Below are 26,741 nucleotides of genomic sequence, written 5' to 3'. Positions count from 1 at the left end.
CATGGTGCATATGATACTATAGCCACAGGTCTAAAAAGTAATTGATTAGCAGAACATTGTTTGCAGTCTGCAACCACTCATTGCAGTGAGATTCTTCAGGTCAATCTAAATTATTATTATTATATTTTTAACATGTTGCACCAAGTGTAGATGTACATGGATACATTAGCAATTTAGAGTTAAAGTGGCTTTAAAAAAGGACTTAAATATGTTTATATTTTTGGTGTGTCCAGAGTACACTTAGGATGCAGTAGGAAATCACTGGCTTATATTAGAAAAACAATTTCCTATTTACATTTTACTTGAGTTGGAACCATTTACACCGCCAATCCGATGAGCTATTGTTCAGTTTACCGCTTCAGTCCAAAAGGTGTTTTTAGATGAATACTGACGACTTCACAAGTGTTTCTTCACCTTCATCCACAGTTTTACTATGTAAGCAGCATCTCCACTAAACTTCCAAGAGAAAGTCATATTCGCTTACCACTCCTCCACATTTGTTAATAATGAATCCATTTCAGAAATGTGAAAGTAAAAATTCTTCTTGCTTAGGCTTGAAGGATTTTATTTTTTGTTGGCATGAAAAAAAGAAATCATACAAAACTAATAATCTACAAGCAGACTAGTGGTAGCAAGTGGATTCAAAAAAATTTTTTTTTTTAGCTCGTTCAACTGATCCACTCGAGTCTTTCCCCAGATGGAGGGAGAGCAACATGAATATAAAGACTTACAAAAATATTACGATATTGATAAATTTATTTTTAGGGAACAGATCACGATAATTGCTTTCACGCAGATAGCCAAAAATCTTTTCCTATACGAAGAGTACATAGACAAAGATTTCCACCTTACGTGTTCAAGCAGGTTTCAAACACAATTGTACATTAGTTTTTAGAATTGTGATGTAATTCCTAAACCTAGGAAGCAATTAAAAAAAAAAATATGTATTATATATATATATATATATATATATATATATATATATATGGGATGCCAATTTAACAATTAGCATGCTTTATTTTAATTGAACTTTCCCCTCATTTACTGGATCATGTGTACTTAAATTAAATACACAGGTTTTGCAGTTCAGATGGTAGGTGGATTTTAACTATGGAAATACATCTAAGCAGATGCAAACTATACAATATATATGTTCTAGGTCCAAACTGAACATTAAAATGCTGTCAACACAACAGTTCATCTTAAAGCAAATGTGTGATTATAACACACTCCCTAGAATAGTAAGTGGATGTATATAGGTAGCATGGAAAAGCCATACTAATTACACTATCATAACTGTTATCAGTGTATTCTCAAAGTTTCATTGCTAATATGTAAATAATGAGTGCTCCCATTATATTGTACAGTGCGCAAACACTGAAGGCAATGTTGAAATTGCTGATAGTTTAATGGTAGAAAGTGTTCATACATCAAAGTGTGTTTTACCGCTTATAAACACATTATACTGCTCAATGCAATGGACAAGGCCTTATGTGGTAGGCATGATGAGAAAGCATTCTTAGCACAGTATGCAGCTAAAAAAACTATTCTCACAAAATGTACCACTGTTAGCGCTATCAATTCACTGGACATTAGACTAACAAAAGCAAGTATGTGAGTTGATGCTTTAGTTTACAATACTTGCGGAATTTAGGCCATGTGATAAAAGACCCCTTTTGATGTTGCAAATGACACGGTCAGTTGCATTGTAAAAGGACAATGAAATAAGTATGATTACACAAATAATCCCCTTTTACACCACAGACCCAAGTCTGACCCGAGATTTGGGACACGTTTCCAACCCGGATCAAACCCTTTTTACATTGCAACGCCAACCTGGGGTATGCCCGAGTCGGCACCGTTCACAACGGAGCAGAGCCTACCATGACCCGGCTATTTGGGCTTTGCAGTGGACGCTTGGAGATGATGTAATTTCCAAGTGCCACTGAAGCCGGCCAATCGGTTAGCATGCGGCGTGACCCGGATAGCGCCGTTTACACTGCAGGGTGACATGGGAACGACCCGTGGCCAACCCTGCAAACAACCAGAGTTGGCTAACCGGGTCACAGGACCCGGGTGGATCCATTTACACTGAAAAAATCCTGGGTCCATGCGCGTTCATGTGCAACAACCGGGGATTTTCATGTTGGTGTCGAAAGGGTATAAATAAGGTAAAATATCCCATTTAATAATTCATAAGCTTTAACAAAGACTAAAAGCTGCATTAAAAGGTTTATACAGTCAGTGTAAAACTATAGTGTGGGAAAGGGTATGTAATGCCGGCTGTCGGGATGCCTCCTGTCACAATACAGACAGCAACAGCCATATAGTTAGTATCCCAATCGGGTAAGTATACCAACCCTCCACCTCTTCTTGTAGCCCAACACCCTCCACCCCCCAATCCTAACTCTCCCCATTAGTGCCTAAACCTAACCCCCCCCCCCCCCCCCCCAGTGGTGCCTAACCCTCTCCCCCTAGGGGTGCTTAACCCTAAAGTCTGAAAAAAACCTAACGCTAACTCTATGTAACCTAACCCCCCACCCCCCCAGCTAACACTAAGGGCGCCCCGGTCTTACCTCATGTGGGCAGCCGTCCTTCTGTGTTTTGGCGTCGGGATTAAGAGAGGCGTCTGTATTTCGACGACCATCTTAAGCCTCTTTTTGGGCTTCAGCCGTTGGGATTTAGACCGGAGGACGCGTGCTAACTACATTCCATTGTGTGCTTTGTCACCTGTATTTCACCTGAAGTATCCTTTAAAATGTTCCGTGGTCTTCGCTTCCCCCCTAAACCTCAGAACACATACCAAAGTGAAACAGAGCCTGTACACTTATTGATTTAAGTATACATTCTGCTAATACATTAAAACTAAATCTGCATGTGTTTAGAAAATAATCAATGTTGGAAAATAGATTTTCCTTTAGTTTCAATTACAAATTACACAATCCTTTTGACTGTAAGAAAGTTCCATCTGCCAAACTTCACAGTATGGGCAGTCAAGGGAAGAGCTTCCATGTATAGGGCAATAGTCAGAGTGTACCAGAAGAATTGTTCTCACGGAAAGAGGTGCTTCAAGGCTGTTTAGATTCTTTGCATTGTAGATCTTGATCGTCTTGTGTTTATGCAAATTTAGTTAAATAGGTTTATAAAGTGTTTGGGGTGTCAGACATTTCCAGCACAGTACACTGTACGTTCAAGGGTCAAATACTGCAGCTATTGCTCAAACAATATTTTGTGAGCAATATTAAGCTACGTACACACAGGTGTGCAAAAATTCCATCCTCATTTCAGGGAACTTGAGACCTGTTTGTTATTGCATTTCAAAGCCGTACTACCAGCAGTGTACTCCATTACATTTTACTGAGCATTAACCATTGCGAACCCTGCAGGCAATGTAAAAATTAAACAAGCACGTGTCAGAAAGCATGTGTACATGTCAATTTCATACAATTTTTTTAAGCCCCAACTTCATAGACTTTATTAGGTTTTGTTGACAATTGCTTTGAGGACCTGGTTTTAAAGCCCATATATGCAAGAGCCCTTAAATTCTGTGTACCAAGATTTAAGGTTAACAAATTATATAACCAATAGGAGTTAGACTAATTCTTGTGTGAAATTTAAAAATCAATAATGACGTTAATCTTTCTTACCTCTTAAGGCTACTTGGGATCCCTTCACAAGCCAACGATAATTGGGCACCATATTTTGCAATGTTAGAGATGCATGGGTAGTTTGAGACTACAGTTGGGCACCCACCTAGTACGAATACCAACTCTTCCAGCCTTGAATTTACAAATGTGTGTACTGAGAAAGCAGAGATACGCCTTTGTCAGACACCTTTGCTAATCACTATAGCTAAAATAGAAGAACTATAGTGCTTAGCATATGTGTACCAATAATAACACAGGTGAAAGTGCAAAGGTCGGTCTAATTTGCATACTTAAATTGTATGCAAAATATTTATCAAAATGATGGTGGGGATATGAAAATAATTATCTCAACTGAGTCAGCTAAATACCCTATGGAATTACAAGTACACTTTAATAGTTTCTTGAACTCCAAGAAACTGCAACATGCGGCTTTTGCTAGGGCTTTTATGGTTCATCTCATGAAGACCAGTGCTGTGTGATGCATAGGAGGAAGATTGCATTGATGGGAAGCCTAAGAAGCACAATCACAGAGATTGTGGCTTCTGAAGGTGCCTATCCACTAGACGATTAAAATTAGCAATTAAACAACAACTATATTGATATCGTTCAATAATCGTTTGTTTAATAAATTGGTCTTTTAGACATCTATCATCGTGCAAACATGCTGGTCAACCTGACGATATCATCAGGTTGAGCATTTTTGCAGATGATTGATTGTGCCTACACTAAACGACTGCACGTTCAGTGTAGGCACATCACAGACTGATAAAACGACTGCACGTTCAGTGAAGGCACATCACAGACTGATAAAACGACTGCACGTTCAGTGTAGGCACATCACAGACTGATAAAACAACTGCACGTTCAGTGTAGGCACATCACAGACTGATAAAACAACTGCACGTTCAGTGTAGGCACATCACAGACTGATAAAACAACTGCATGTTCAGTGTAGGCACATCACAGATTGATAAAACAACTACCCGTTCGGTGTAGGCACATCACAGACTGATAAAACTACCCGTTCGGTGTAGGCACATCACAGACTGATAAAACGACAGCACGCTCAGTGTAGGCACATCACAGATTGATAAAATGACTGCACGATTACAATGTCGTAATCATGCAGTCTTTTGCCTGTCTTCTAGTGGATAGGCACCGCAGTCACTTAAATGTTCTGCAGCAATGCAACTTTAAATATTACTAGGTGTTTGAAAGGGTAAACTGTTGCAAACAGTATACATTTTTTATGTTTTATTGTTGCAATAAAAGTCCCTAAAATGGTAATATTTCTTCACCAATTTTAATAGCAGACAAATTTTAATACAAAAAATATAAAGCTGATTTTTTTATTAAGGAGCTAGGGTCTGCATCAGACCTCTTCAGCCAGCAAGAAATGGAAGCTTTGCGGAGAAAACTGGCCGTGCATACATGTACACTGGTAATCCAGACCAATAAACACACATTAGCTAGTAATGTCCATTAAATGACCATTCAGTAATTAAAATAAAATTGCACATTTAGGTCACAACACTGATGGTCCCTTTTTATAGAGTGCTGTCTTCCAAATGATGCTTTTATATGAGTCTCACTATGCAATGATTTAGCAGGTCATTCAGACTTGTAATGCAATAAACATTTATTATTGAGTATCCTAAAGCACAGCTGTATTAATCCCAGAAGCCGGGTGGCCAATGCAACCTAATTATTAATAGTGGCACATAACTGGATTGCAGTGTATTTCGGATCAATGAATGCATTTTTTTCTGACTGCATCATACAAACAATAAATAAAAAAGCCGATGTGAATTCTACAATATTTTTTTACAACAATGTCCTAAGGGAGACTTTGGGTTGATTGTGGTAGGTTGGATTAAAAATTAAATTAAATACAGTGCTCACTTTCTATTCTCATTTAACTCCACAGACATTAGAAAATGTTAAATGTCACCCAATGCTATTGACACCAGTATAACTCATGTTCCAGAACGGCATGACATAAAAGGGAGCACTGTACGACAGAATAGCATTGTCAGTGGAAAAAATATATATAATTTTTTGAAAAGTTAGTGTAAATTCAAAGTTTCAAATAGAAGCAAGTGGCGGCTAGTTACACTGTGCCTAATTTTAAAAAAAAAAGTAAATTAAATGCATGGACAAGAAAAAGTTTCAAAAAATTTATTGCAACCATAAAAGCAAAATGCATTTATACACCATTAACCTCAAGAAAACCGCAATCAGTTTAAACAACATTTAAAAGAATCATAAAATAAAAAGGATATAAAATCACAAATATTGGGAAAATACACAGCACTGCGTCATCAACTAAGTTACATTGCAAAACACAAACTGAGGGTTTTTTCTTATATTGTATATTTTAGTCATTCGAATAGTTAAGCAAACTGGCGCCTGAGCCTAGTAACATGTGATCTGTGAGCTTTTCCATTAAACTAACTTTTTGTGTAATGAAGTGCATTTTAAAACTGCCCTTGACATCCACAAGAACACATTTACTATCAAAATTATACAATAAAAACATTTTAACGGATGGAAAACAATTAATTTAGTAGGTACTAATGAAAGGATTATGCTTCATACCGCCAGGTGGTGCCAATATCGAAGGCAATATCTGAAAGGTGATTAATAGCAAACTGAAAATATAGACTCAACATATGTGTACAGTAAATGATTGGATGCAAGTCCTCTCGCAATTAGAACATTGGTATCAACTTGTTGAGGAAAGCAATAAAGCAGATGACTTCCCCCAAGGCAGTCCTCATTAATCACTGTCTCAGCAAAGGTCACCACCCAAATGTAAATACTACCCCCTTTTATGTTCTGTCTGCATATCCAAGAACATTACAAAAAAAAATTAAGTTTTGAAAAGTTAGAGTAAATTCCACGTTTCATAGCCAGAATTATCATACAGAAATGTTAGTGATCCTAATCGCCAAAGGATGAAACTATGACTATGTTCTAAGAAAGGTTCCAATCAATATTCATAAAACTTACAGCCATGTGCCTCCTTGGCTAGCTACACTGTAACCCAAGGTCCTTAGGATGAGATACATATAGTTTAAAAATACTAGTGAAAAGTTCAGAGGCCAGTTTTAAAAAGCACATTACATGGTCAAATATCACAAAACCCAACAGAATCTTAGGGGTCAATCCTATTATGTGCGGAGGGTGCGAGTTGCCGTTGCAATGGCGTTAAAACGCCGGCAACGGACCGGCACCTCGCACCCTTCGCGGCCCGCTCAGAGGCTGAATTCGCTGAATTTTGCTTGCAGCCCTGCGAGCAAAATTCAGCGAATCCAGGCTGCCGTAAAGTGCGGCCATTGCAGCGATGACTCGCGCCAGCGAGATCATCGCGGCTAATAGGATTGACCTTTCAGTTGTAACTAGAGATGTTAAATATTTATTTTAAACAAAATTTTAAAATATTTGCTAACTAAAAAGGGGATTGTCACAGCTAAAACCTTAGTACAACTCAGCAGTGCTATGTTTCCATAAACTAAAATAAATCTAAAACAGCGGTTTCACTTTCAGAACAAAATAAAAATATAAAGCCAGCATCTTTAGCAGTTGTGCAATACCAACTATTACACTGCAGGCCTGCTTAAGGAACTTCTGCAGGAAAAAAATCTTAAAACTCTATTATAAGATTAACTTTTTATACTGTATGTACTTGAAACCAAAGTGTATTCAAAAGATAGCAGCAACTGTAATATCACAGAAGCAACATGCTCCTGAAAAATTACCAATTAAACAAATGTTTTACCTACATTTAACAGATTGATTAGCCATCAACTGACCAGAATAACTGAACAATAAATATTATTCATATAAACAGTATTAAACACAGGGAAGCAGCAAATGGATTGTGTGTAACATTCAGGTCACCTCCCTTTGTACCATGTTGCAAATTACTGATCTAAAGCATACAAATCACATTTCCAGGGTAGATCGTAAGGTGAGGGGGTTTAGTCATTATATGGCAGAAACAAAGCCTGAAGATTTTCAGACCATGTGGAACACAACGCAGTTAAACGATCATGACTAATGTCTTCTTAGTCTAATACTTATTTAACATCCTCTGTGTTCAGTTATTAACCACAGACAAAACCTCTTCATGTTTCATACTTTGTTTTTTTATCTTGTCCTTTTATCTTTTTTTATTAATTGACACATTTTACATACCATTAATATAACTGCAAGCTGGCTAATGAACAAAGATGGGCAGTGATAATGATCTTGGTCATTTCAGTTCCCTTATGTATAAGGCAGATTTTGAGGACTTCTTAGTTTTCAAAAAAAGTCAAACTAAAAGTATTGACTGGGGCTGCAAAGAGAACTTCTTCTGCGAGAATGCCCATTAAAGCCAAAGATTCAAGCAAAACTTTACCCGTGACCTTGATCTTCAGTCTTCTAGACATATGCAAGCCACTCATTTTATAGCGTAAACAGGCACTGAGAGACGTTGACATACTTAAAATGGAAAGTTGTCTTTTAAAACTAGTTAACCAACATGACTAAATAATCCATAGACACTAAAATGCATTTTTTGTTGTTACGGAACTACAGGAACAAACCAGTTATTCTTGATTGTGCCTGTACGAATACACTATCACAGGCTCAAATTGGTTAACCTTGGCACAGAATAACATCTATAAAATAGGTACCAAAACAATCTAAACTCTAACAGACCCCAAGGAGAATTTGATCACTCATTTTGTAATACTTCAGAAAAGGGGAGAGAAAGGAGACTCTTTGCTTGGGGCACTCTTACAGACATTGTGAATAGATTAAAACTTAAGCTTTTAATGAAGATAAGGTTAAGATTTATGTATCAACTTTAGACACAATTGTCACAACTGCAATAAACAATCTGTACTATACTTATCGCACAATCACACAGCATGATAGAATGTCTAGAGCTGGATATAAAAATATAATCCTTCTGTGTACAAAAATCAAAAAGTAACGTACACAAGTTGAGAACAATTTATTTTATGGTCTATAAACACATCTTTCTTAACCTTATCTTCATTAAAAATCACGTTTTAATCTAGTCACAATTACAGGAACAGTGCCCCGAGTAAAGTGTCTTAATTTTCTCCCCCTTTCTAGATTACCAGTGTCTGACTCTAGCGAGCACCACTGACTAATTTATTTGCCATCCATTGTGTATAAATTCATATAAAAGTTGGTTTCTTATAATAATAAAACTCATACCTCAGATACCCGATGACTGCCACCTTCTGGCAATCTAGGATATAGGAGGAATATCCAGTGCAGAATCCATCCCAAGTTAATGAGCAATATTGTATTATACTTGTCTGATACCTACTTACTTACTTTGCTAGGGACATGTTGTTTTGCCAGTAGTAGTATGGCTGTAATTTTAGCTGAAGTTATGTTGAGGACAAAATCAGCCATATAAAAATCACGGCAAAAGTGAAGTGAACAATTACAGCTTGCATATATAAACTATTTTTTATCAATACACCTACACCCCAAATATGCAAGTGTATATTGCCTGCTTCAATAAAGACAGGGCAACAATTGTGATGAGCATAAAATGTCTTACTAAGTCATCCAGGATTGATTAATCTACAGAATGTATTCTTCTGTTTACCCAAGATGAGTTTGTACTATACAGTCAAGCCCCTCAAGTTATGATTATGAACTTGTCCACTACCGTATCGATCCTTGTTATGTAAAATCCACTCCAACAATAAAGCCCTAATATTTAAGCATATATTCACCTAAATAGGGGCCTGGACTATTTGCAGAAATAAATATGTCTACTGCAAGAGTCATTTAATACCCTGATATAAGTGATCAACTGGTAGTTTGCTGATCGCTTAAAAAGTAAAAAATGTTCTGCCATTATTAAATCACAAAAAGACCAAGTCACCCAGTTGGCCATACACTTTTTTTTTCAAAAGCTCAGGATGCAGTGTCAATTAATGAACTATGGACAACATGTATCAATGGTGTGACCTAAAACACTGGTTTCAATCCTTCAAGTCTTTGCTTTTAAAAAAATAAAATATATATATTTAGGTTTCCGAAAGGAAATGGTGAGCACATACACCAGACTACACTGCTGTGCATTTATAACACACCCTATGCAAGGTGTGTGAACACTTTATTTTTTCATTGGTTTTCTCATTTTTGGCCTTGTTTTGTTGGCCACTCGGTTAAACTTGCGAGCAGCTTGGGGTCGAGTCTTTACAAGGCAGGAAGTCCGGGTTTGTACAACCTGCTTGCTCTTCCGTTGCTTTGCTTTGGACCCACGCTTAGGGTGTGTTATAATCTTTTTAAAGTCCGTATGGTTGGAATCATACCTATTCTCTGGATCATCGTCATCATCATCTTCCTCCTCATCCACCACAACACGTGTACTAGCTTTTGTTCCCGCTTCATCACCTAAAATAGCAAAAATAAAAAGGTTAGTGACTAAAAGCAGTACGTTTATAAAGCAGCTTTAAGTTTGTAATCTGTAAACCAGCCATCAACTGTCTGTCAAAATAAAAGTAGTTTTTTATTGCTCTGGTGTTTTCATTCTTATTTGATTTAGCTCTGTTTTGTTTTATACTGAAAGAGCAACGCTTCCCAAAAACCAGATTGTTTAAAAATGACCATTAAGGACTTTGTCATTCAATATGTGCATCTTCACAAAATAAAATCTAAAGCTGCATACACACAAAGATTTTCTGTCCAACCATCCAACTAGTTGACAGGTTGGAATGAAAATCTGGTAACGTATGGGAGTAACTGACAATCAGCAATTTGCTCCCAAACGCCTGAAAATGGCCAAAACGGTTGTTTGAACAAATTGTTTAGATCAAACATTTAACATACTTGTCTGACGACCATTTTCTGGCATTTAGGAGCAAATTGCTGATCAGTTACTCCCTTACGTTACCAGATTTTCATTCCAACAAACCAACTAGTTGTATGGTTGGACAGAAAATCTTTACGCGTGAATGCAGCTTTAGAAATCAATGTATACAAGTTGGAGTAACAATTAGTGTAATTGCTGGTTTCAGTGCTAGATTGATAGCGGATTAATATCAGTCTGCATATAACTACGACAAATAAAAGATGATTAGTTAATATGTGGGTGTCTACATAAAACAAGAAACTACTAATTTATTTGTTTTAGCATACAACAGCTAATACCCAACAGTTCTTTTATAAGCATTCTACAGGACAATGCAAACATCCATGGTTTATTTAAAGCAATTGCACTCTAAACAAGTACAACAAGTACATCCATTACAAAATGTAATGGATGTTAGGTAGAAAGAGCGAGACCCTGTGTTTAAGTTGTATAATACATTGGGACTTTAATTTTATTATTTTATTTATGTGAGGATGGACTGGTCAGCTTGGGAGCAGAGTTGTAAGCAAGAAGGGGGAATAGAGCCAAGGTGTTGCTGGACATATGATCCAGTACACACACACACGTGTCACATGGCACTGCCATAAGTTATGCATACTGTTGCCTCATCATATCACAAGCCAGATAGCAGTGATGTGACATGATCACAGAGGAGTTCAAGACAGACCCAAGCAAACATCAGGTTAATGAAACTTTGGTTGAGTATTTTTCTTTTTGGCATATCATTCAGCTTGTGGCCGTGTAGCAGTACCTCATGCTGCCTTTTTTCATAAAAATACTTCAACAGTACTGAAGAGGTAGATGTAGAGCCACTCTGTTAAATCTGCGATCAAACACTCACAGACTGCAGTGATTTATTGTAAGAAGCCTGTTATGGTAGTTAACTGTGCGGGGTGCTTGCTAGTAAGTTAATAAAAGATGCACGATTAATGATAAAAAAACAAAAGGCTGTAAGTTCCTAAGACTTTAAGCCCTGTCAAAAATACAAAGTAAAAAAAAAAAAAAAAAATTAAGAAGTTTGTGTATTTTAAGAGTCACAAAAGTAACATTCTCAGTCGCTCAAAGCTAAGCAGATTGTTCAATGTGGCCAATATGCTTTAAAACTGCACTGCCAAAATTTTATTAAGGAGCCCCTCCTACTACTCAAAGGCCCAATGCTACTGCACACAACCATTTTTCCCCGAGTTATGCAAATCAATTTCACATACCAACTTTAAATAATGGAAGAGGGCGAGCACAGACTAAGGCATAAGAGAACTGTCTTAGTAAAAACATTTTACTAGGTGGTATTACAGCTTTAACCCTGTAACTGGCAATGTCATCACATGCCACCGCGCTTCCTCTCCCAGCTTTTGCAGAGGAGATTCTTTCTGCTGAAATTCAGAACGAATTTCCTCTGACTCGGTAGATGCTAGTTCCAAGTGGACTAAAGTACCTCTGATGATGTCACAACCATTTGATCCAATTAAGGTTATGCCGCAGGGGACGGAAGGTTAGAGTTAGGCTGCAGGAGGGGGATGGCTAGGATTACGAAGAGGGTGGGGTGATGGGTGGTTAGGGTTAGACAGCAGGGGGGGGGGGGGGGGGGGCAGAAACGGAATAGTTAGGCAAGGGATGCGGAAGGCTGTGACCACCAGTATCACTTCCTGAATCGTGCCCCAGAATGCTGTGCGAACAGCACTCCGGGGTATATACTGTACACCGGGGATCACAGTGCGAGTTCCCCTCCAAGCACTAATTGGCTGACCATCAGTCCCTCCTGATACACGCTCTGCATGTGGTGAGTGGGGGGGGGGTTTGGGCTGGATTAGAAAATAGGGATTTTTTTAAAACTACTAAATTGATGTTGGAGTATAATGATGATTAGAATTGGGGGGAGGAGGGGTAGGAGGTCTATTGCCGATAGGGGCAAGAAGTGTTTTTATAATGGGTGCCTATGTACACCGGGTGGGGGGGGGGTATCCCCTAGATATATTTTGTTTTAAATAAAAAATGTTAAAAAAAATTAAAATTATCTTAAGTAAATAAAAACTATTTCTGAGCAGTTTTGTTGGAAAAAAAATTGTCAGTTAATGTGTTAAGTAACATGAAGCTACTAGATCATCAATCGACATGTCTACAATATGGAATATGCTACAACATTGCGTGACATGGTCTGTGTATTGGGGGCTAGAGAGCCACTTTCTTTTCAGAATTAATCTGTGTAAATAATACTTTAATTTATGTGACTTATACAGAACGCAATAGACAAATTAAATGCAACTATCTAAAATCAGTGAGTTTTAGCATTCATTTACATGTTCAGGTTTTTCATCGAGGTCAAATACCCACGTAAAAAAAAAATCTCATAAAAAGAAAATAAATTAAGTCAGTCAATGGTAGCATTCAACAAAGTTCTGGAAGGAACCTGCATGGAAATCACATAGAACTCCATCAATCTACAATGTGTGAAGAAGTAATCTTGCTAATTTAGATGTTCAAGCCATTAATAAAACAGTAGGCCTAATTCACATCCACATGCAAATGCAATCGCAAATGCGATTTCTCATCGAGCACAATTGTGAAAATATGCTAATGACCCATTAATCATCCAGGGTTAAGAGACTCCCACTGAAAGCATCTCAAATCCGCCGCTCATGCACAAAACCAGAAACATGGAATGCAGATCCGGCAGCCATCAGTCTTCTAAGTAAGTCTAAGATGCCGCATGCGCAATGGCTAGCGATCACTAAATCTGCGTAAACATTGGAATTTGCGTGCAGATCTGAATCACGCCCAGTGCTTGCTTTCACCGAGTCAATTTTTTTTGCAAGGAGACTACCCACATTTTTGTTAACAAATAAAAAATATATAATTAATTAATCTGGAAAACACTATTCATCAGTCCATTAATGATAGAAACAAAGTGAGAACTGGATAAATGTACCTGAAGATTGACAGAATGCAACGGTTGATATAACTTCATTATCCACTAGAGGCTTGATCCTCTGTTCATCTTCACTGCCATCCTCTGAATTGTGGCTTAAATTATCATGGCTTTCTTCAGACGTGCCAGAAGAAGAGGTGGATTTCTTTTTCTTCAACGCTGTGGTCTTTTCACGACTGGTCTTCCGCTTTTTCTTTATCTGGCCCCTTTCTTCTGCAGATGTCCCACTCTCTTCCTCATTCTTGACTTTCTTCCTTGTGCCTTTTTTGGCAGCCTCTATTTTTCCTAATGTTTTCATTTTCTTCTCCAGCTCAGAGTCATAATTTGAGGAGTCAGAACGATTTGAACGTTGCTTCTTTGCAGCTGTGGAGTTTCTGGTAGTCCTTTTTACTGTTTCTGCACCAGAACTTGAGCTCTTTCTTTTACGTTTTCCATCTTTTTTTGGATTCTCTGAACCGGTTTTCTTAACATGCTCAACCTCATTACAGCTGTCAGGGTCAGAAGAGTTGCTCAGCAAAGCTGCCTCTTTGAGGACTTCAGGCACGTCATCTGAATCAGAGCCACTTCTTGTGGTTTTGTCCACTAAGGTTTCAATTTCAGATTTACGCTTTTTTAGACATTTAACACCGTCTGAAGAATTATGCTTGGCTTTAGTTGCCTTCTTTTTAGAAGAATCTTTAAGTTTTGTTTTGTCCTTATCTGTATCATTACTGTCCTCTTCTGTATTTGATGCGGCCAAGGCACCAGTCTGGCGTCTCTTGGGAGTGGTTTTAACACGAGGTGACTTCCTTAGCCTAGAATCTTCAGTCTCTGATGACTGCTCATTACTAGAAACACAACTAGGGTTCAAAGCCTCATTGTCAGCATCACTTCCACCTTCAGCTATTTGAGCTGCGCTTGTGGTATTCCCCTCCAATTTCTTAGATAATGATTTGGAAAGAGATACAGGAGTTAATTTAAGAATCAATTCTTTTTTAATGGTTGTCTTTGGTTCCTTTCCATCTTTCTTGCTAGGTGTTTTTGAACCAGAATCAATTCGAGCCTTTTGAGATTCCAGTGCAAGATCCAAGTTATCAAAAATATCTTCAGGCACAGAAGATGGGATGGAAACAATGTCCATGTCAAGTGCTTCTGTGTCGTTGGGCTCAAATGACTGTTGATCACGCTTTGACTTCTTCTCAGAGGAAAGAGACTTTGCTGCTTTTGGTGACGTACATTTAGATGACGACTTTTCACCATCATTTTCAGATTCTGCACTTGACAGCTTCTCCTTATTTCTACCTGTGCTTTTTCTTTTGTTTTCACTTATTCTACGCTTTGGTTTTTCATTTGCCTCCTTTACTTTCTCTCTATTTTTCTCTGATTTAGACCTTTTTTCAGAATCTGATTTAGAGCTTCTTTCTTCAGAATCATTATCACTTCCCTGTATATTCTCTTGTGGTTGTTCACAGTCATCCTCTACAGCTTCAATGGTATTATCCTCATTCTCTATTTGCATGTTGTCAACCACCTGCACATCTACATTCCCCACCTCAATATTAGAATCATCATGAACATTAGTTTTTGCAGGCAATGTACCTTCCAATTCATCATCATCATCCACATCTTCAACACTTGCATTCAAAATTTCCATTTGCTTTCCGTTCAGCTCCAAAACATCACCCTGATCTAGATCCACTTTTAAGTCTGCATCTCCGTTCTCTTCTGACTCTTTGTGCTTCTTGCGGTCATCATTTGTTTCTCTCTCTTTTTCACGCATACTGCTCGATTCTCTCCGATGCTCACTGTGCTTCTCATTTCTTTTCGCTCTTGATTGTTTATTCTCACTGGTCATATCTTTGTTTTTCTTTGATGCTTTTCCAACGTCAGAAATTTCTCTGGCCAAACATTCCTCCAAAGTTTGATGCGCCTTTTTCAGGTCCCCCAAAACGGATTTAAATGCTTTCAACTGTCGCAGTTTAACATTCCGGTTAATGTCTACATTTTCTGACTCTTGCTTCAAAAACTTAACAAAGCTTGAATTTAAACTGGTTGTGGTCTCAATTATTCTTTTAGCCTTTTTTAACATTTCCTTCGGCACCATGAGCGCTTTATAAGAATATGTCATTGCACCGGAATAGGAATTATCAAGTTGCTTGTCTTGTCCATTACAACTTGGTGTTTTTGGAGTTTGGTCATTAAGCTTGCTTTTATCATTGTCGACTTTCATTTTCTTCTTATTTTGTGCTAAGAGCTGTTCTAAGTTTTCAAACACAGAGTCACACGCAGTAACAGAGTCCAACAAAGGTTCTGGTTGGCAAATGTAGCATTCCCATTTGCTCTCCTCATCCATAATTGTAGACAGCTCACGACGACCAAGATTTCTGAGAATGCATTTCTTGCAGAATGCATTGTGGCAAAAATCACAGCAGATCAAATTTCCTCCTTCAGCACACCACCTAGACATACAAAATAAATTAAAATTACGTTTTTAAAAATCTCACCAAGCTACTCTAAGGCACACTCAAGCTTCGCAGTACACTTTTTCAGAATGTTAAAAATATAGGCAACACATTGCTCATAACTATACTTGTTAATTATATATGCTTAAAAACAATGTTCTGCATTTTCAAGCATTTAAATTTTTTTAGGCCAGTGGTGAATATGTGCAAAAAAGGGTTTCTTCTAAAAATTGATTTTGTGGAGTTTGATGTGCTACTAAGGTGTCAAAGCAGCACTCCACCCAACAGTAGTCTTTCTGAAATTACAAAAAATATGAGAGTTATGGTAAGAACTTACCTTTGTTAACTCTTTCTTCGAAGTCCATAGGGTCCACAGGGAAACCTTGGGGTGTAGGTGATCAAACTGAATCCAGGCACCACACAGTTAAAGCTTTAAGCTCCCAGGATGCACTGGGTCCACGCTCCCTATACCCCACCCCCGAGCCAGAGGCACCTCAGTTCGTAATAAGCCAAAGGCCGGAGGAGGATAAGAAAGAAGGAAGACGAACACTCAAGAACCACATTCTCACACAGAATGAGACAGAAAACAGGTGACCAGCAACAGAGCCCATATGAAGCCAGTTGCGTCAGGGAGGGTGCCCTGTGGACCCCATGGACTTTGACGAAAGAGTTCACAAAGGTAAGTTCTTACCATAACTCATTTTCTTCGTCAGGGTCCATAAGTTCCACAGGGAGACCCTGGGGATGTCCCAAAGCGCTGCTTTTAAGGGTGAGAACGCTCCTGCGCTGAGAGGAGAATCCGGCGCCCAAAGGAAGCATCCTGAGAGGCGAAGGTATCAAAGGCATAGAACCTTAGAAAGGTCTGGACAGAAGACCACGTGGCCGCCTTACAAAGCTGAACAGCCGAGGCGCCACGGCGAGCTGCCCCCGCAGACCGAGTGGAATGAGCATTAACAGAAGCCGGAACAGGCAGGCCATCCTGCGTGTAAGCCTCAGATATTCATACGAAGCCATCTAGCCAATGTTTGTTTATTGGCTGGCCATCCATTCTTGTGAAATCAATAGAGCACGAACAAGGAGTCTGATTTCCGTAGGGAATTGGTACAGTCCACATAAATCCTGACCACATTCAAGGAGACCTCACCTGCCGAGAGGTCTGGTGACTGAAAGGCTGGGTCTATAATATCCCCATTAATGTGGAAACTAGAAACAACTTTAGGAAGAAACTCAGGGAGAGTACGAAGCACAGCCCTGTCCTGGTGAAATATAAGGAAGGGGGAGTGACAGAAGAGCGCCCCCAACTCCGACACTCTCCTGGCAAATGCTATTGCCAGAAGAAAGTTTTAGCTGTTAACCACTTAAGGTCTATTGAAGCTAGTGGTTTAAAAAGGAGGACACTGGAGGGCCCGAAGAACTACTGCCAAATCCCAAGGAGCCACTGGAGGGACAAAGGGATGTTGAATCCGAAGGACACCCTGGAGGAAAGTGCGAATATCCGGAAGTGGAGCAATTCTACGTTGGAACCATACAGACAGTGCAGAGATATGCACTTTCAGCGAGGCCAGGCGGAGTCCGAGGTCCAATCCAGCTTGAAGGAAGGGCAGGACTCTGGAGATACAAAACACCTGGTGGTGGTAATTAATAGGACAACCCCACTGGAAATACGTATGCCACACTCTGTGGTAGATCCTAGCAGAAGCCGGCTTACGCGCTCTGATCATCATGTTGACAATAGAGTGAGAAATTCCTTTGTACCTTAGGAGGGATGTCACAAGAGCCACGCCGTCAAAGACCAACTATCCAGGTCCTGGTAAAGGCAATTACCCAGACATAACAGGTCCAGACGCTGAGGCAGTAGGAGTGTCTATGGAGAGACTACGAATATCTGGGTACCAATGACGTCTGGGCCAAGCTGGAGCCACCAGCAGGACAGTGCCTCGGTCTTGATTGAACATCCTGAGAACTCAAGGAAGAAGGGAGACTGGAGGAAACAGGTACGCAAACTGGAAGGTCCACTTCACTGACAGAGCATCCACCAAGGTTGCCTCAGCATCTCTTGTTCTGGACCTGTACACTGGTAACTTGTGATTGTGTCGGGAGGCCATGAGGTCCACCTCTGGGAGGCCCCATTTGTTCACTAGGAGTTGAAACACCTCTTGTTGAAGAGACCATTCCCATGGATGCACGTTGTGACGGCTGAGGAAGTCCGCTTCCTAATTGAGAACTCCCGGAATGAACACTGCCGACCTGGCCAGGAGATGACGCTCTGCTCTGGTTAATGTGAGCTACCGTGGTGGCGTTGTCTGACTGAACCTGCACTGGTTTTCCGAAAAGTACCCAGTCCGGTACCCAAAAGGGGCGACCCTATGTTAGATGAGACGTCACTAGCCACCAAGACAGAGAGACGCACCTCCGGGTAGAGCACTATTGTCTGAGCTTTGAACCGGTGGGGCAATCCGTTCCATCTGGAGAGGATCAGGCCCTGGAGTGAAATTGAGCAAATTCCACCATGTCGAAGGTGGACACCATGGATCGCAGAACCTGCATCGCCTAGTGTACCGCACCCAGCGACTGTGGAGGGATCTGCATATTCGTAGTTGTAATGTTGAACCCGTGAACAAGCCAGTTAAGGCAAAACTATATCGTCAAAAGAGGAGACCAAGGTTGAAGCTCCGTTACCCCCGCTGTGCGCACAGCGGGTCTCTTATATACCAGGTGAAATTTAATTCACTACACGGCAGCACCAGGTAATAATTTTGTTACATCTTGCATATCATGTGCAGCCGCTAATAGTTTCTACAGGATAGCGGCAACCACAAAGTGAATAGTGTGAGTGCTTTCTCTCACAGAGTACGCTCTGAGTCTATACACTGTGTGCTATTGAGGCACTTATGTTTCACACAGACGTACAGGGTCACATCATTCAATTATTTGTTCAAGACTACCAACTTGAATATCCTGTTACTACCTGCATGTTAGGTCATTTCAGCTGAGCATTTTTTAACATCGTTGACTGTGCAATTATATTACAACCTTAATGTCTTTTCTGAATGTTACATGGATTACTGCAACACTACCTATGACTGTTTATTCGGTTGCTGAGTTTATGTCAGCTGATTATTATTAACATTCATAGATGGTAGTACTCGGCTATTTACGCACAGAATATTCACCTGTGATTTGCTACATAGGATGCACTACTACTAGGCTTTTAATTTAAAAGATGCCACGATTAATGCATCTTAGTTCTAGGTTGTGACATCCTGCCTTCATGTATATGCTCCTACTTGTGGGAAACTACACAGATCACAGTACTGTAAGATAGTGATTTGACTCTCCTATACTTTCTAACATATGTGTATGTGAGACTAGGTTTGTGATCTGTACTTGTACAGCCTTAATTCTGTCTAATACTATTACCTGGCATATAACAAGGAGAAGAAACCTGTAAAGTATTCTATATAAACTGATGATTATGCATTCAATGTATTGTATAATATTGGGTGATCTCAGACTAAAAGTGGATAGTACTATGGTACTGGCCTGCAGGAGCCGGGCACAGCCTGACCGACAGCAGATGCACTAATTAAAGTGGATCAATATTTGTCACATATATGTACTCTGATCAAATTCTCCTCTACATGATGGTTTTGAAGCAATGAGATTTGAAAGCAGAAGCATGACTTTACTGACTCTCTCTATTCATATCTGATACTCTTGTTTTTCCAACTATTATAACTGCCACTGAGGGGAACACTCATTAAGAACATTTGATGCCTCCGGGCAGATGGATTAACAGCAGTATCTCATACCTCAACCTGAGTAGTTCTTTTAAACCATACTTCTCTATGAAATTTTTTCTCTGACTTTGAGACCACCATAAGCCATTAGTCTGGTCACCTTTCCCAATAGATATTTTACCTATATGATCTATTTAATTATTTTTCGTCCTTTAGATTAATAACACGGTCAATCACACAGATATAATATTCTTTAGATATTGTGGGATTATCTGAGATATTGATCCATCAGCAGGATATGAGAGGATTTTCCAGATGTTTCATTTTCTAGTTCTAATATATATAACATTTTCTAATATATGTTTTGTGATCTGTAGGTTTATATATGGTATTCTGTCCGTATGTTTATATTTTCTATATATTACATTATTTTTAATAGATTTGAATAAGTTTATGCCCCCAACAAACGGTTATCTTTTTCTGCCCTTGTCTTAATGTTGAGATCTTGTCTGAAGTCAGAAAAATTCTCTGCTGTTGAGAATCCAGGAGGGCCCCCATATGAATAATCCTCTGCGAGGGATTCAGGGAGGACTTCTTCCAATTGATCAACCACCCATTCGCCTGTAGAAAAGCAATTGTCATTTGCAGGTGGTGGCATAGCACTCTTAGAGATCCTACCAACAGAAGGTGGTCGTCCAGGTATGGTAGCAGTCGGACAACCTGATTCCGCAAATGGGCCTCCATGATGGCCATAACTTTGGTAGACATCCATGGAGCAGTGGATAGACCAAAGGGTAGCGCCCTGAACTGGAAGTGCTGCTGTAGTATTGCAAACCGCAGATAACGCTGATGAGAAGGCGTTATAGGGACATGTAGGTATGAGTCCTGAATATCCAGTGATACCATAAAATCCCCAGGTTCCATAGCCAGTATGATGGAGTATAAGGTTTCCATCCTGAAGCTTGGTACCCTGAGGAATTTGTTCAGGGATTTGAGGTTGAGGATAGGCCGATGAGATCCATTCGGCTTCTGCACCAGAAAGACTGTAGAATAGTAACCAGTCCCTCGCTGGGCTAGTGGAACAGGCACAATTACCCCTGCCTGCAGAAAGGACTGTATGGATTTCTGGATCTGTAAGGTCTTGCTCCTGTCTGGCCTGTGCAGAAAAACTGGTGAGCAGGTATTCGAAGGAATGAGAGGGCGTATCCAAGAGAGACCACTTCTCCTACCCAAGCGTCCTTGGTGGATTGATACCAGCACTGGGCGAACTGAAGAAGTCAGCCTCCCACTGTGAGGTCCCCCAGAGGGAGGCCCACCTCATCAGGCTGACGGTTTATCCTCTAGCTTGAAGGCTGGACGTCTTGTGCTACAGGCCTGTTTCTTAGGTTTGGCAGCCTTCTTGGCAGTGGACTGTCTAGGAAAGGACTGCCCTTAAATTTACCTTGGGGACGAAAGGACCTAAAGGAGGAGGCTCGAGACTTTGAAGGAGCAGATGCCAAAGGCAGAAACGAAGATTTTGATCTGGCTAACGTGTCCACAATCTTGTCCAAGTCTGGACCAAACAAAATCTCCCCATTATAGGGTAAGGCCTCCAGGATTCCGCACTCCAAGAGGGCAGCCACAGGGAATGGCGAGCAGACACAGCCGTGACCGAGACCCTGGAGGTCAGTAGACTAGTATCTAGAGCGGCCTCACCGATATATTCAGCCGCATCCTGGATGTGGCCAACCAGTGACACCTGATTCTCCGGAGCTTCCGAGGGGAAGGAGTCCTCAAGTGCATCAGCTCAACACTCTATGGCCTTAGATACCCAGGAGATAGCCATGGACGGGCGGACTACAGCTCCAGAAATAGAGTATATTGATTTCAGGCAAGTTTCCACTTTCCTATCTGTAGGATCTTTTAAAGGAAGAAATGGAAGACATGGGCAATGTTACACTTCAGGGGATTCCATACTTTTTACAATGAGCCTCAGGAAATGGGTCAAACAATTTTGAGGTTGAAACCTCTTGCCTGGCGATTGCCAGGCAGCAGCCATGTGGTCCACTAGCTGATCTGACAGAGGGAACACTGCCAAAGTCACCTTTATTTGTTTAAATAGAGGGTGTTTGGATTTAGGGGCTGGCTCTTCATCCTCTATAACCAATACGGATCTGAGCTGAGTGGATTGAGATGACACTACAGGACACTTAGCTGGCCGTACAGGTTTCTCATTCTACAACATGGTCTGAATGGCTGTAGAAGAAGCTGCCAGACTCTGCACTGAAGTAGAGAAAACATCCACCTATGGTGGAGGTATACCATGTGGTATACCCGGAGTGGGAATGACAGCCTGCTGTGACACTGTGGTGGTCTGCATAATGAGTGGTAGTCCCTATGAGGGAATCACAGGCTGCTGTGGTAGCCCCATAGGAGGAAAAGCAGCCGGTAACACTAGGCGGCCTGCAATGGAGGCCAGCATCTCTGAAAAGACCGCCCAAAGGGACTCCTGTGCTGGTGTTGGGGGGTTTGAGCTACCCGGTGGGTTATAACACCTTACACATAACCCATCCCGAATCAAATCCTCCTCACTGAAAACTGCATTACATAATCTGCATTGCAGAATGGGTGCAGAAATGTGTTTGGACATGTCAGCAGGGTAAAACAACACACAATATGGCACTGGGTACAATGCAACCACGAGTATGTACAAATACTAGCAGGGAAGCAATATACTGGTCCTGTCTTATGCTTGGGTAAGCTGCAGGGACCTGCTGCCTAAATATGGCACAGTGCAGCGCACAACAGTATGTGACCGACCTCACAAATATTGTTTATACAAATGAGGTTATTTATGAACCACCCTAACACCACCTATTTTAGGGCATGAAGTAGAGAAAGGGTATAGCCATATGCTGACAGTAGAGAAAAGAGACAGACAAGACAGTGCTAGCACAAGTCACATACAATGCAGGAATTACTACAAATTGACATTATACTCAACTACCCAGATTCAGTGTCTAGTAGGAAATAGTGCTACATACGCTGAACCTGGGGAGAAGTATGTAGGGGGACCGGACCACGCGTTGTCCTGTGAGAGCTGACACTGCACCATGAAGAAAATGGCCGCTGGAGACCTCAGTGGGGGCGTGACCAGAGGAGGAGAGCAGCTCAGAGAAGCCAGACCTCAGAGGAAAGGCGCCCTGAGCGGAGGGGAGGAGCTGCTTAGCCAGAGAAGCTGTCTCCCCTGGCTGATTATTAACCCCTGGGACGCTGGTTTCCCACATCAAAATGTCCCTGGTGGTCTACTGGATCGCGATGGCTGGTGTCTACGTCCACACTCAGGCTTTAACTACGTGGTGCCCGGATTCAGTTCCATCACCTAGACCCCAAGGTCTGCCTGTGGAGCTTATGGACCCAGAAGAAGAAAGTAAACCAAGTATCTGCGGCCGGCACGCCATGTGGCTAAAATTGAAATATGCGCTTGGTGCCTTCCTCAATTACCCTTCCCAAACAAGGAAAAATTCTATAAAGCAATAGGCGGCACTCCCGGCAACTTCACAAAGGACACAATACACTTGTAAGTATATCAAAGTTTCAGAACTCGTGTAATGGTTCTTTCCTCAGGATACAATAAAATGTATCCTGAGGAAAACCATTACATGAGTTGCCGGGAGTGCCGCCTATTGCATAAATATTATAAATATACATATATATATATATATATATATATTTTCACACACACATACCACATAAATATATACATACACAAACAGCATTTACTTTGCTACCCACCTGCACTGTTCATCCATGCCATCAGCGTCACGGTTGATCTCGTCACTCATGTAATATTTATAGCAATTCTGAAGTTAAAAATTGAAAAATGCAAATGTTTAGTTTTACTCAGATGCTGTAATTCAATGAAGCCACACTGCAACATATACTTAATTATAAAATTCCTGCCCTCGAATGTCAAACTTGCAAAACCTATGGAGAAAAGGCTTTACTTGGGGACACAGCCTTTATCAGGACATTGAGACTTGAAACAACACAAAAAAAAAAAAATCATTAATTCCCCTCATTTGCATCCCTCAGGAACTCTTTTTTTTTTCAACAAAACTGCACAAGACAGAACAAGATGAAAGTAAACCATGAGTGAGAAGAAACATCTCCACCAATGATGTCAAAGTTTTTTTGGAACCCAGTTACATCCATCTCTCTTAACTCATCTGGGATACACTGGAATACTATGGGGTGTAGAGGGCACGGTTCCAGGAGCAGGTACAAGGCAAACTAAAAACTTGTCAGTTGCCTCCTCCACCTCTGCATCCCATGACACTGGCTCCATCAGTTTCAACTTTATTGAGCCTGTCTTGCCTCTGAAGAAGCTAGTATACCCAGCAAAACAAGTTAGCAGGATTTAAGTTTGGTGTACACCTTGAGATACAGATGTGTCCTCTTTGCTGCAGTCGCGCCAAACAGACCCTCTCTTTGCGCCTGGTCCCTTGACCCTCTGCTAGCACTGAGCATCTTTTTGACGAAAATGAATAATGCTGGGTACACACAAGACGATATGCCATCTGCCCGGCAGAACAGAGCGACATATCGGGCACATCACCTAGTGTGTACCCGCTGTTACTTATGATGCACGCTCTCGATTGTCATCAGCGACATTCTACATCAGGCCTGCAGGCAGGTCCGTCGGGGGATATAGTTAGTGAAGGCCATGCTGCCGAATGCAGCATGGCCTCCTCCGTCGCTCCTAGTATCGGCAAATGTTTATAACCTTGCCGAGGCTGGCTCCCCCACCGGGTCCCATCGCCATCCGGCACACTAGACATAGTCTAGTGTGTACCTGGCTTAAGTCGCAAATCAACTAGGATGCACCAAGAGACTGTGCCGATTAATTTGATGTCACTTGTATGTGTGTGCGACTAAGTCTCTCAATCAGCATGAGGAGTGCTATGATGCAGCAGCCACAGCTTTTTTTCATGCCAAGTTCCGATTACAGACTATGTCGCGCACAGATATACATGTGTCACATATAAAATTAATCAGCTCAACCTTTCTGCTCCACGGGAGGTTTCTGTCCTCCCTGAGCTCGCCTTGTGCATGCTGGTGCATGCTAGTCTAATCGCATTGCGACTTGCACGCATTTTTGGCAAAAAAAAAGGACGCCCAAAGCAAGCAGAGTTGCACAGGACCTGAATGCTCACTCACGCCAGGCAAATTGCACTGCATGGCGTATTGAGGCTATATGAGCAAGGACACATCTGTATTTACTATCACTCTTTCCGCACTGACTTGACACCATACGAATTAATCGTTCCAGGGACTTTTGACGGTCTTTCCTGACTACTAAACTATACAAGATTTCCCACTTTCCTTAACCGCATTGGCACTATATAACAACAATTTATCTGGCCCTCACTGTGCCACCCACTTACCAGATAGGTCTGCACAGGTTACCACACATCTGGATCTGTTCATTGTTCTACAATTGGAAGGATTCTAAGCCATACACCAGATCTGATTTTAACTTACCATTTGGTTCTTACGAAACTATTTCTATGACTAACTACATTTTAAAATTGTGTTTATTTTTTGTAATTTCATTTTGGATGAGATACATTAAATAGCTAATACTTTTTCTTATTAAATGGTACATTTACTGTATATGATATTACTTATGTATTACCAACAGCTCAATACATTGCGTCAACCCTACTCTCTATTGTTTTACCTTGTTTACGGATGACTATGCTGTCTAGGCTGTCGTGCTGCCCAAGATACGCTCTCCTAACTGGGAGAATGGGTCGTCAGTCAAACCAGTATCAGGGCCCTTTCTGAAACCACTTGCCAGATGATCATTGCGATCCACTTAGCCAGCAATTGCTTGATTGCTGGTCAACGTCTTGTGTAGATCATAGAGCACCAAGAGGCCGTCAGCCTTTGCAGAATGTAGCAGATTTTTCCACATATTTGCAGAGCACAGACAACGTCAAGACCACCTAGATATTCACCACTACAATTTCGATCCAGCAAGAACCAATATCCTGGTTGAGACGAAAAAGGTTGAAAGTCTGGTTCCCTGTCTTGTTGAAAACCCGCAACCTACAAGATAGGGTCCACTAACTAAGAAAACCATCAGGTAGATAAAAGCCAACAAAAATGAAACCTTCCAGGTCAGAAAATTCAGAAGCACCAATCTCAGACTTTTCAAAGGTGGTTTCTTTACCTGAAAAGACTAAACTGAGTGATGTAGCCAGAATCATGAGATGTACAATATACAGCCCACAAACAAGTTTAGTTTGCCTTTTGCATTTCTCCCGGAACAGCACCCTCTACGCCCAATATTCCAGTGTCCCCCAACTGAATGCCAGGAAAAAAAAAAGAAAGATATATAACAAGTTCAAAAGTACTCTAATTCATCCAACTGCAGGCCACTGGTATCATTGGGATGTCACAAAGCTGCCCCTGTGTGTGGTTAAGCTCACATAGTTGTGACAGTAACACAGCACAACCAAAACTACCATACTTGGATGCAAAAATATTCCATCTGTAAAATCTAATAAAAATAAGAAAAAAAGAACCTGTGGACCACTCTACATGCTCAGCCAAAACTCTGTACTGCATTACCCTTAATAAGCTCCCCAATTTCAGCAAGCCTCCATATTTACAAAGTACATTCTTTCATTACTCCAATGTAAGTGTGATGAACCTTCGTAGTTATCCATCTAGGTACAGTTTGTTAAGACAGCAGCCAATCTCTTTTAGAAGCGTTGTATAGAAGAAAGTCATGATCTGACAGAAAGCTTTAATGTTTTGCCAACATCCAGTAAGTGAAGCACTCACCCTTTGATTGTTAGAATCATAATGTCTTCATTTAAATACAATTTACAAAACTTAGGCTGAAAAGCTGTTCAGTGCTATTACCGTCCCTATCCTAATGAAAGATCAAACAAGGATGTTTACAGATCCAGCACCCACTGGATAGTGGAATTGCTGAAGGGGAAAAAACAAAACCCATTCTTCCAAGTGAGAAACCTTTGTTTCACAGATTCAAAAGGAACTTGCTGTAATGCCTTCACACTA

At 40.6% G+C, this 26,741-nt stretch overlaps 1 protein-coding gene across 5 annotated transcripts in view; it reads right to left on the bottom strand.

Moving 5' to 3' along the window:
* Window positions 1-26,741, bottom strand: part of ATRX (ATRX chromatin remodeler) — a 290,301-nt gene that overhangs the window by 170,574 nt on the left and 92,986 nt on the right. For all 5 annotated transcript variants that reach the window (XM_088445557.1, XM_088445556.1, XM_088445558.1 and 2 more), the window contains 3 exons: window positions 23,442-23,509; window positions 13,487-15,924; window positions 10,001-10,082 (listed from right to left, as the gene is read on the bottom strand). In XM_088445557.1, coding sequence (XP_088301683.1) covers window positions 10,001-10,082; window positions 13,487-15,924; window positions 23,442-23,509 — 2,588 coding nt within the window. The remainder of the gene's footprint in view (window positions 1-10,000; window positions 10,083-13,486; window positions 15,925-23,441; window positions 23,510-26,741) is intronic.

This window comes from Taudactylus pleione, unplaced genomic scaffold (genome assembly GCF_031769625.1).
Source record: "Taudactylus pleione unplaced genomic scaffold, aTauple2 ptg000381l, whole genome shotgun sequence".
Taxonomy (NCBI): Eukaryota; Metazoa; Chordata; class Amphibia; order Anura; family Myobatrachidae; genus Taudactylus; species Taudactylus pleione.
The sequence above is the reverse complement of the archived record's forward strand: the minus strand, read 5'-3'. Positions and strand labels throughout refer to the sequence as shown.